General features: G+C 39.1%; 1 protein-coding gene across 1 annotated transcript in view; it reads left to right on the top strand.

Moving 5' to 3' along the window:
- Positions 1-5,719: 5,719 nt before the first annotated feature.
- The window catches only part of CRIM1 (cysteine rich transmembrane BMP regulator 1 (chordin-like)), a 168,419-nt gene continuing 161,604 nt past the window's right edge, over positions 5,720-12,534 (top strand). Inside the window, exons 1-2 of the mRNA XM_008945636.1 lie at positions 5,720-5,783; positions 6,268-6,441. Coding sequence (XP_008943884.1) covers positions 5,720-5,783; positions 6,268-6,441 — 238 coding nt within the window. The remainder of the gene's footprint in view (positions 5,784-6,267; positions 6,442-12,534) is intronic.

Here is a 12,534-nt window from a genome sequence, read left to right as displayed (position 1 = left end):
CCCCTTCCCCCCCCCCCCCGCCCCAAAAAAAAGCCAACTGAAATAAAAAGAGGAGGGTACCTGGAGCACTGAAATATTTCAGACAGCATGGACAAAGGAAAATTTTAGAACTTGAAATAGTTATCCACATCACATGCTTCACTTAACGCTTCCATTTATCTCCTTGCTTTCCTCAAGGCTTCTGTGGAGTTTCTGATAATTGAGTGGAAAGCTGGTTTGTTTAAATACTTTCTGCATTCCTTAGTATGAAATGAGTGCCTTGAGACACACGCAGAACTGCTGCAGTGAAAATCTTTTTAGCTGTATTGGGGATTTGATCACCTGACATACATACTTTAGTCTGAATAAGATAAAACAGGCAGTCCAATTTGAGACAAGCCTTACATGTGTGGTGTTTCTGAGGAATCTAAATGTTATGCTACGATTTTGCTCTCTTGCTTTGACTAGAAACTTTATCAGGAGGTTACAAAGCCCTTTTGTACTGACGTGCATTCCACATGAAGATTTGATCTTGGAAAGTGGATCCTTTCAAAAGGTGGAAAAACTGCTTTATCATAAAACTCTCAGCTGTGTCTTAACATACAAGTTTCTACTGGCTCCGGTCCCTGATTCATGACTTCACCGAAGGAGTAAGTTGTGAGAGGGGAAAGGATTTCAGCCAGTACATGAGCTCAAACTCATTTCAAGGCTAGCCTTCCCTTCTGCTGCTTTTCAAGGTCTGGGGCTGGGTTTCAAGCATTCTTTAGTGGTGATTAGTCATTTCTATTGTTCAGCTCCTCCAAAACATGAATTTCCTTTCCATCGTTCTTTTTTCCTGTTCAAAGAGAAGCCAAAGCCTACTGGCCAGAACTATTTCCTCTTTTTTTTATTTTAGAAAGTCTGTGGAATCCTTTCAGAGTCTCATACCATCTTAATGAATACCACTGATTGGAAAACGCTGTTGTGTATACCAGTGTGCTGGAGCGGTGGGGCTCAGACCTTGAGTCTGGTTTGGTGGAGAAGCTTCTGAAGGGTTCCATTCCCCTTCCCAGAGGGCAGTACTAGTCTCAGTAAGGATCTTTTCTGTGTCACCGTGAAATCTGTTCTCTCTCCTCATTCAAATGCAGGATTGACAAAGATGCAAGGGTCTGTAAAATGTGACTTTGACTGTTTTACTTTCAGATCAGCTATGTATTTTACGGACTTGTTGCTCTTTCGGCATCCTGAGAACCTGTCTGTCACACTTTAAAAAGGCAGAAATAGCTGAGTAACATGCTGCAGTTCAATGTAAACTATGAGCATTCACCCCAGTTGTTCTCTGCCCCCTTTCTGCCCAACCCAGCTGTAATTTAAGATTATTGTGGGTGTGATGCTTGTATATTAGTTTTCAGTGTAATACTTCAATGACCGTTGCGGTGTGTTACTTGCTGGTTTGATCCATTAACTTTATCAACAGTGAAGGAGAACAGTATATGGTTTTCCAAACAATAGCTGATTTTCCTTAAATGTCCAGAAAGGAAGAGAAGAGTTGGTGCACAGAAGAGAAGATTTTATCGGAGGCAGAAGGAAATGACAAGTTGAAGGAAGAGAAGGCAAAAATTTAAGCACTGGAGAAGGAGTTTGTGAAAAGGTCTTTCCTTATACTTTTGACTTACACCTGTTTTGAGATGATCCTTTGCATGTGGGAACAATAAATGCAACTATAGTAAGCTGGTGTGTACCCTAAAAATAAGGCTCCAAGGTAGTTTCTCATAGTTACATGCTTCTCTGGAAACACAAGCAGCTCCTAAGGTCATGAAGACAGAAATGCTTCAGTCGTGACCATGACACCTTGCATGCTGCTGTGGTGCTGGGCAGGGGGAGCTGGTATGTAGGATTTAACATGGAAGAAGTGATGGAATGCTGCTTACCAGAGACACATTTCTCAGACTGTTTCCCAGACTGGACCTGTTGTTTAAGGACCTCTTGTTCAACTTGTTAATGCCTTAATCCTCTTCCCTACTTTAGATGCATGCTATGACAGGACTTGGGAGTTCAGTAACCCAGAGTAGCACTTGAATTGTTAGCAAGCTGAAATGTTGGCTTTGCAGAAAGCAAGTGATTATATGAATGATGAAAGAACATTAAAAAGATTTGGAAGTAACATGATGCCTTCACTCACATAGCTTCTCTAAGGTATGAAAGCATACTCAGAATAATTTAAAAAGTATTAAATTAAAAAAAAAAAGTATTAAAGTATATGTCCAAGACAACTTCAGTCTGAGTAAATGCAGGACTATGTTATCTGAAAAGGGAATTTGTCTGAATTGGGTGAGTTGCATGTAGATAGGGATTATTTGAAAGAGTAACTTTCAAGCTATATTTATTGGCCTTCTGGGAGCATTTGAACCACTTTAGGTGTGTGTGCAAAAGGTGGTTGACTGGCTATGTATCAACAGTCCAGTGTCTATTCAAGACTGCTAAAAAGTGTCCCTTCCCTTTTTTGTCCCTAACTGATCATGCCAGTACAGTGGGATGTAGAAATTGCAGCTAAGATCAGTCTGGATGAAAACTAAGTTTACTTGGGCTGCTCTTCAGCTCAATTGTTTCTAAAAACTTCAGTATGTTAAGCACCTACTTGATTTTTGTATTTTTAAGTGCACTGGAAGTCAGCTAGTAGATAGGATGCACATACTAAGGTTTCAGATGCTCTTAGGGTCTTACCTTTGTGTTTTGCCAACCCCGCTTGCAGAGAACTAATGCATTCACAAATGGTTGTGTCTCAGTGTGTTCCTTCATATCATCCAGATTTTTGAGAGATACATGTGAAAGAAACTTTCCCTCCTGAAAAGAAAGACACAGAGGAAGTAAAACAGAGCATGCAGGAAGTGCTTGTGCTACAGTCTGGAATTGCTCATGAACTGTCCCAGGTCTCCAAATTACTGGTGTATAAAATTTTGGTTTTTGGAATAGTCCAGGAGACATGTTGATTTTGGGAATAATAGAGGCTAGGTTAATATGCTTTACAGAGCCTAGACTTTGTTGATAATATATCAGTTGATATATTGCAGACCTCTAAAGGAACAAGCCTGATGTTCTGGGCCACCATTTATCTGCATCAAGCACAGTACTGGATAACTTTGCATCAAGTAACTAAAGCTTTGAATCAGTAAGACATGTTTCATCCCTTTAGCTCATGTGAGTGCTTTCATGTGGTTGTACCTTTCATTCTAAGGAACTTTGTTTGTTTATACTGATGTGACTTCTGAAAGTTTCTTTAAGTGGTAAGCAAGTATTCATTTAACAGAACCTTTAACTTCTGTTCAGAAAGGACGAAATCGACTAGGAAAACGAGTCGTAAGTTTGCATGAAAGGTGATGCCAGACTTTGCGGTGATTTAGTAAACTAGAATAAGCTCTTGTTACATGTTTGCTCCATAACTGATGGAAATTTTGTTTCTAAATGAAACTGTGTGAAAAGCAGTCTGGTCAAAGCTGTCCAGACTAAAACTGGATTTGCATTCTTCCTGTCTGAATGTAACTTTTTTTGTATTTGCTGTAAGTAATTAAAACATACCTTGTTTCAAGATCCAGCATATTAGATATATGGTCTGCAAGTGTTACTGAGGGATTTCTCTTCTCTCCCATCCTCATTTTAATGAGTACTGAGCTGATTTTTGAGGCCCACAGCACTGAAGATTTTAGATGCACGCAATATTGAGTCATGCGCTTCCTTTTCTGTTCCCATCTGAAAAGCCACAAGAGGTGGCAGGTGAGATATCAAATGCTAATCTGTCCTGGAAATCAGATAATATTGAGAGCAGTGCCACAGTGTGTGGTGCATCTGCATTGAAGGCATTCTGTCACAAGGGATGTCTCTCCTTTCCATGCAAGGTGGGTCCCACCAGCTCTTGTGCAACAGGGATCCTGATGATCTCTGTCAATGCCTGGAAGACATCTAGTGCTGAAATACCTTGGGGCAGAAACTCAAAAAATGGTCTGAATTGCTGTGATGGAAAAGCAAAAGTGTGGTGTTATCACTGTCTGCACTGCACTGATCTCGGGAGGCTAGCTGGATGGAGACAGGGACAAGGGCATACTGCCTTGTGGGCTCAGTGGCCACCAGAGCAGGTGAAGCTCCTGGCCTGTACACAGTGGTAGGGGAAGGAGAGCCTGTGGGTAAGAAACAAGGAATGATTCAAACTGTTTTCTTAAGATCATTAAACAGACCAGTCTGCATGAAGCTGTGGTCCCTGTGGTTACAGAATATGAAACACCAAGTCTTGGAGCATAGCTGTAGCCTCTTTTGTTCTTGTCATTACGTGGATTACTGCTGTGATTTGTAAAATACAAATTGTCCCGGCTGTATTCCGGCTTCTCAAAAACAGGATGTATTATTGTTCTCCAAATTCTCATGATTTTTTTTTTTTTTTTTCTTTTTTCCTCCCTCTGCATGCACAGCCTCCTCACAATGAAAGTGTCCCAGAACTGCAAAAGCAGCATCTTCTCTTGAAAGGATTTTAATAGTTTCTCTTCAGGAACTTCTGCACTTCCTTTGACTTTTATTGATACAGTTGCTGTATGGGAATATAGGTTAACTTCAACTAAAAAAAAAAAGACAGATTACTTCCTGGGGTTAACGACTACTCTTCCTTTGCTATTTTTATGGAGTAGAGGAGCTGTGAGATTCCCATGGAGGTTCCCGTCTTCATATCTAAAATTGACTTAGTTGTTTATTCATTGCTTTTTGTCAGCAGGGTACTTTGCCAACTTATAACTGAAACCAGGCAGTTGGTTGTACAGGGAGAAACATAATTCTGAGAATCTGCTGTGATACTTCCTGTAGATCATGTACAGTACTTAAGTGGTAAACAGCTATTTCCAGGTGTTGGTGTTTGTTTTTTTTTTTTTTCCTCAAAACAGGAAAAACTGCAGGTTAGTGGGTATTCTGCATGTTTCTGTGAGTGGACAGTACTTATGTCAACCTCAGTATGTATATACTGTTACTTACTGTCAACTTTTAGACTTCTCGTGTCGGACTGCTGAATGACAAAGGGTTTGTATTTGGCTGCAGCCTGCCATACTGGGGGGCATCTGATAACCCCAACAATGAAAAAAACTCCAACCATCATAGCTGGAAGATGTTTTAACTCTTTTGGAGTGTAACTTGGCAGGATCTGTATTGGAAACTTGCTTGTTGATAGTATGTAAAATGGGGGTGGACTACCAGAAAGCACAATGTGAAAGCTGCTGTGGAATATAAGGATGTCAAGACTGAAAACAGATTTGTTCCTTTTGTCACTTAGTGGACGATGTGTGTGAGTATTTTGTAGCACTTATTTTGGTAGGCAGTCAAGGTTGGAAAATGATACGGTCTTCAATAGCAAATAATACCTGATGTCTAGTTTTAATTCAGTCTTGCATAAACAGCATGTGTCTTGCTTAAACCTCTGCATCGGTGAGATGTTGCTGTATGTGCACTTGACCTTAGGAAGCTGAGACTTTGTAGGACTGGCAGTCTCTGTGGAACTCTGCATCAACTGGATTTATTGCTTCCTGGAGAAAAAAAAAATAAATTGTTGTATGCAGCCTCCTTCTAAACAGAAAATGGGATATTGTACAGTGGGAACATCAGTTACACACATTTGATGGGACTGACTCAAAAAGAGCAGAATAATTTGAGCAGAGACTCATTCCAGTCCAACTGCCCCCTGCCCCTTGACAGCAAAGAGCATGATGTGCTTGAGCAATTCTCCTGGAGTATGGATGGTAATCCAGAAGTGCAAGAAAACTCACTTTTGGTCGTAGTGCGGAATGAGAGGCCTGGTATCTTGCAGTATTTTTGTAATAAAAAATTACCTCTGTGGAGTGAATTCTGTTATGCACTTCTTAGTCAGGTTTAAGAATGCTCTTTCTAACTCAATTTTGACTTCTATAACAGCTGCAGATTCTGTCCAACATTCTCACTTCCATCATAAACATAACTTCAAGTATCTGCAAAAGTTATTTCAGTGGGAATAGCTCTCATTTGTACTACAGCTATGCCTTTCCCTGAGACATTGTAGTTTCTCATACAGATGGAAGTAAACAATGCCAGTAGCTGTAGCAAAATGGGCAATAAAACAGCTGCAAAATACGGTATTTGGCAAATGCTACAATTCTACAATTCAGATTAATCTATTTTTTTTTAAAAGTCTGTTACCTTCTGTTTAGCACTGTGTTGAAGTAAGTCACACCCAAGTCCAAAGCAGCTGAATTTATATACTGCAGCCAAAATCCAGTAGTGAGTGAATTTGTTTGTTTATTTTAGATGAGAACTGGGATGATGATCAGCTTCTTGGATTTGAACCGTGCAATGAAAACCTTATAACAGGTTGTAACATAATCAACGGGAAATGCAAATGTGACACCATTCGGACCTGTAATAATCCATTTGAATTTCCAAGCCGGGATACTTGCCTGTCTGCCTTAAAAAGGATTGAAGGTAAGCACTTGTCTTCAGTAATTCAGAGTTAATAATTTTTCTGTTCATTTGATGACAAGCTAGGGTGTAGTTTATTATGTTTTGGGATGACTTGGATAGTTTCAGATACCTGTGGTCTTGTACTTTTCAAAAGACAGTTTTATGTTTTAAAGGAATATAGGACTTCAGGAAGCTTGGCCTTCCAAATATGGAGGTTTAAGAATGGAAGAAGCTAATCCTTTGTGATCTGTGTGTTATGAGGTTTGCAGTTTTTAAGACTAAGACTATTCTGTTTGTAGTTCATGACAGCTACATTTGTGTATCTTTAGCTGTAAAGCAATGTTGAAAACTCTCTTTAGATGTGTTGATGTGACTGAACCATAAACAAACACTGTTGAATTTAATAGCAAAGATGTAGAAAAAGGAGTAGTTGTTGATGATTGTGTCTTTTCTTACATGAATGCTTGGATCACCCTTTTCTTTAGGTTTGCATAATGTAGCATTACTTTAATGCTCCTATTTTTCAGTTTCTGTGTTCCTTTGATTACAGTTGCATTAGGCCACATGTTTATGATTCTGCACATATATATGATGGTTTGGTTGTTTGGGTGGGGTTTTTTTTGTTTTTGTTGTTTATTTGTTTGGTTTTGTTGTTACTGATGTCTGCACTGAAAATCAGTTGGCTCAGATATATCCAGTTGGAATTAAAGTCCCATGGTTTATTTCTATGGTTGTTTTGAATAGCTGTCAAAGATCGGATCTTGGACCCTTTCTATGATGCTGTAATTACTGTTTCTTTTCTGAGTGCCCAGGAACATGCAAAAGTTGATTAGTGGTGTGAACCTGCTTAATAAGCACACTTAGCACACTTTAAACCAATGTTTAAAGCTATGTTGCAAAAAGTATTAACATGCAGTTAATGTAAAAGTAAAGTATCATATGTATTTATAAGGCTACTAACCCTATTTAAAGTTACTGTGTTTGAGTTAAGGAAGAGTGATCAGATGTCATCTATCATATTCTTTTTGTGGTATGGAAATTGTTTTCGAGCTACAGGCTTCAAACAAGGAGATCTTGTGAGAAATGTAGCTGACGGAAGCATGTTCATTGTTGTTGGTCATGGTCTTAGTCACTGAAGTCATACAAGTGCTTTGTGTGTTTTTTAGTTCTAGGAAGAGGTGAGGCATAACTTCTGTTGGCTTCTTGTTGCTGTAGTAGTGGGCAGTAGCATATATGGGTTCTTAAGCAAATTTACCACTTCTTTATTTAACTTGTGAATGTGTGACTAAGTCTGTAGTAGTTCAGCAGAAGTCCTTTGGCATGACAGTTCATCCTGTGTTTAGCTTTCTAAGAAAATCTGCTGTGGGATGCCTTTTTGGTTTTTGCAGAGTAAGAAGAAATGGACTTAGGTTTGTGGAGTGGCATAGCTAAAGCAGATTGATTCTTTGAGTAGCTTGCCTTCAGCAACCTCTTGTTTCAGATAAATTCCCATTTAAAAAAAAAAAGTCATTTTAAGTTTAGCCATGGGCTAACAGTATTTTTCATGTAAACTGTCTGGTATGACAGCAGAGATGCAGTTATTTTTCAGACGTGTAATTTCTTTTTTGTTTATTTGTTTCCTTGGTTGTATTTCTAGTTTTGGGTAGTGGGGAAGGTGTTCCTCCAAAACTTCAGACTGCAGGGCACCAGTAGAGGAGCTTAGGGCCTGTTGATTTTTAACCCTTCACAGAAAGGAAGGATAAACAATTAAACAGCAACAAAACCCTTAAATACCAGAGATCTGGCAATTATAACTTCAGTATTATAACAGTCCAACTTATAAGAATGTGAATTTGCATTTGCATCCTCAGACTATCAAACCTTACCCCTGAGGAATGTTTGAAGTTAAAGCCATCTGTATTTCCTAATAGAAGGTCAGAAGTCCGCATAACTTTGATTTGTCTGCACTTTGGAGCTGTATTTAATCAAATCTGCCTACTGTTGTTTTGCACTGTAAATGTTTATTCCCTCATTCTCCAACTAAGATTGGGAATTGAATGCTAACTGCTCATTGAATTAGTTTCTTTTGATGCATAGCTTTTTGTTTTGGTAATTAAAACTAAATTAGTGGTTCACCCTGCGCCTAAGCTAATGGAACAGAAGAATAACTTTTTCCCCTTGTGCTTGCCACATCCCTGTTCAATAAGCAAACCAAGTCTTTTAGGGCAGAATGAGATAGACACTTTGCTCTCTCTCAGCCAGTATTTGCTGTTTGAGTATTTCAGGCTTTCAGAGTTTATAGTCTAAAAGTTGAATACTTTCATCCATTTGGTACATCCCCTTGAAACATGGCTTAGGTAGTATGCAAACCAGAAGGCTCTTTAAGCATTTTAAAATAGAGGAATCTTTCAGTTTTTTCAAGGCAAGCTAAGTCTCAAACTTTTGTGTCATGTAAAAAAGGATGATTCATAAAATCTGTTCAATATTTCTAATCAAGATTTCTCTGAAATCCAAAGGACAGATGTAACACTTTTTTTGCTTGTCTATTAAAGATAATAGCAGGAGGATGTGAAACTAGCAATTTAAATCTTGAAATACTCCCAACAGAATCTGCTGCTATGGCAAGTGGGACCAAGAGAGGGTAATCTAGCTTCCCTCTCCTCACTATACTTGATATGGATAGTTAAATACACAGTGTGGTTTAAAAAAAAGAGAGTAGATTAAGATTAGATGTAAGGAAGAAATTCTCCACTATGAAGGTGGTGAGACACTGGAACAGGCTGGACAGAGAAGTTGTGGATGCTCTCTTGCTGGAAGTATTCAAGGCCATGCTGGATAGGACTCTGAGCAACCTGGTCTAGTGGGAGGTGTCCTGACCTACGGCAGGGAGGTTGAAACTAGATGAGCTTTAAGTTCCTTTCCAACCCAAACCATTCTATGATTTGCAAGAAAATTCTGAGAGGCTAATGTGAGCTCTCAATAATACAGGTACCGAAGGCAGTTCTTGTGTCCAACCCTTGCCCTTATTTTCCTGGGAAATAATAGGATTAGATACATTGGAAAGGATTTTTATTTATCATGAAATTTGGTAGCCAGCATCTGTGTAAACTTTGTGTAGACATACTGCAAATGTTCAAAGACTTGTTACTTAATGGAGTATTATATAGAATACTTATTCTTTAGAGGTCTCCCAGCACCATTATGAGGCTTAAAGTACCTGTTTCTGTACATGGATGACTTTTCATATGGAAGGTTGGTGTAAAGGTCACAAACCATCCTACTATGTGGAAATGCACACATCTGGGGCTAGAAAGAAACCATCTGGAAAAGTTACTGCATACCCAAATAAGAATAGATTTCTGAGGGTTTTTTTTTGTTTAAAATGCTTTTGCTTTTTGTTTTTTTCTTGATGAGTGCCTGCTCTGATATGGTTCAGGAAATCCTGTGTTCTTGAGCTTGGAAAGCTTGTTTCTATTCAGGAGATTGCTGCTGATGACAGCGTGGTTGAACTTCGTCTGCTGGAGTGGACGGTGGGAAATATGGCTAGAGGTTGAGAAGTGGTGAGATGCCACCAGTCTGCTGAGCCACGGTAACAGGCAGAAGTCTAACAAGCCGCATCTACACATTCTTGCAGTCATGATCTGCCAAAAATTAGCTGCAGACAGTACAGAAGAGTCAGTTCTTCAAACATTGTGAGATGTTGAGGATTGGAGGTGAGGGAAATGAGAGGAAGTCCATTTTGTTTTGTTTTGGTTTGGTTTTTTTATCAAGTTACATTTGTAGGCCATAGGTAGGTAGTAGTGTTGAAAACTTGTGTAGTGCCAGTCCAGTCATTGTGAAATCTTGCACAGGACATATGAAGAGTCACTAGGAAGTCAGTATCTGACGTGACCCAGCTTCAGTAGCTTCAAGGACATTTGAATACATTGCAGTTCTGGCATCTTCTTCTTTCTCTCCCTCTATGCTAAACTCTGAACTCTGACTGTAGTTCAGATATCCCAGCAGAGCTTTAAAGAATAGGACCTCAAGGATGTTCTTGAGCCAGCTCCTCCTCCTCCTCTACCAGAGCAGGCCAGGATCTGTGCCCTTGTGGGGTACTTGTGGGAAGGTGGTGTGCCTTGCTGCCTTCCCCCTTCAGAGGCAGCGACAGGGCTTTGGAATGAGAACCTGCTTTTTAAGAAGTGTTCCCTGCTAGAACAGCTATCTCCTCTTCCCTCTGGGAAGTGAAGGGAAAGTTGCAGGTCAGAGGCATCCAGTATTTCACTAGGTGAGCTGTGCTTCAGGTTTTGTTCTTTTCAACTGGATTTACTAAAAAAATTCAGCCTGCAGATTCTCTCAAAGATAAGAAACTTCACAGTACTAGCTTGCTGCTTTGAAGTCATTTGCAGAAGTGTTTGTTTTGATAATACCAGGGACTGGTGTGACACATAGACAAAGATGTTCTCCAGTATTATGGAGAGCATAAGTGCCAGCAGCTGTAGCAAAGGTGATGGGTTTGTCTCAAGTTCTGTCGATGTTCACTTGAGCTCTAAGAAGAGAAACCAATCAACTTTCTTTCTCAGCTCATACTCCAAAAAAGCACAAACATTTTCCATGTCAAAGTTAAGCCCAGTCTTTATTCAGAATATATATATGAAAGATAAAATGTGTACCTTTTTCAATAAAAGATAGGCTTAATGCTTTAGGAACCTGCATTTCTGTCTGCATGTAAACCCCACTGCTGATAGAAAGTTATTGAAACTGTTATTTTAAGAGTAGCTTCTCAGTTACCTGGCTTGCACCTTTCTGAGCTATTCACTGCTGTCCTTCATAGGTGAAAGAAAAAGGCCCTTTAAGTCACTGGTGTCTATTAAACTGGCTTATTGCAACATTCTGCTTGCATTCCATTATTTTTTACATGTAACTGAGTAACTTTATGCAGGCAAATGTTGCAATACCTGTTAGACCAGTCCTGGAATAACAAATATGAGAAGGTAATTTTATTCCGAATGCTTGTTTGGTTGTTGTGAAGTCTGATTTTGTGTTAAACTTCACTTGTGTGGTCCTAATGGCTGTAGCTATTTTGAAAAACTAGAACAGAATAAATCCAGCTTTATGCTGAATTATCAAAAAAGGAGGGGAGTGAAATACTTCCAAATGTTCTTCATCTGATTCACTTTCCACTCCTCTCACATAACAATTAATGTATGTTTTTGCTCAAATAACTGAGCTTTGAAGGTTGGCATGTATTTGCAATAAGGAATGTGACTGTGGCAGAGATCCAGATTTTACCCTTGAACATGCCTGCGAGAGCCAAGTAAATGCATTTGAAGGCAAAATTTCACATAAAACACTGAGGAAAACAGCAAGATTGCTTTTGGGCTTTGTTTCTGAATACATAAAGAAGGAAAAAACATTTGACATGGAAATAGTGCAGATTAGAAATACTAATATAAACTTAAATACACAAAGAAATTTTCCAAAAACCAAAAGGGAAGAGAACTCCCTCATGAAATGTAAGGATTTTGTGATAGTGGCACATCTGGTAGTGCAGTTGCCTTCACAGCATAACAGAGCAGTGCTAAATTTGCAGGACTTGCCACTTTCTGACTCTAGCTACTCAGATAACTGTTCCCCAATCAAGGAAGTATGATCCTTTTCTTATGTATTGGCTCTTTCCACATGTCCTATTTTTAAAATGAGTTGTCACACAAAGAACATTTGTGCCATGAAATTTCGAGCTAACAGTGAGAAAACCTTGCACAAGTTTCAGGAAGATATCAAAAGGGAAAGCTGACTTTCATATTTCTCTGTTGATGTAGCTGGATACCTAATTTTAGGCTTAATTAGATTATGAATAATGCTGTTTGTAATACTGAGGGGGAAAACTGCATTGCAGAAACTGTTAGGAGGGAAGATTGAAGAAAACCCAAAAGTGAGCAGCTGGTTTAAAAAAAAAAAGAAAAAAAAAATCTAGAAGTGTTATCACAGAAATGGCTTAGTTGTAACCCTCGCCTTTCCTTCTTCTACATCTAAGTCACTCAGGTATGTAATGCTTATGGAGAAGGTACTGGATCTTCAGGTTTTGACATTTCAGTTTTCTTTGAGCTTGCGGTCTCCAAGATTGCTGTGGACAGAAGTGTAGCCTTAGCTGTA

The sequence above is a fragment of the Merops nubicus genome, unplaced genomic scaffold, assembly GCF_000691845.1.
Source record: "Merops nubicus isolate BGI_N331 unplaced genomic scaffold, ASM69184v1 scaffold16918, whole genome shotgun sequence".
Classification (NCBI taxonomy): domain Eukaryota; kingdom Metazoa; phylum Chordata; class Aves; order Coraciiformes; family Meropidae; genus Merops; species Merops nubicus.
This window is presented reverse-complemented; position numbering and strand designations above follow the sequence as displayed.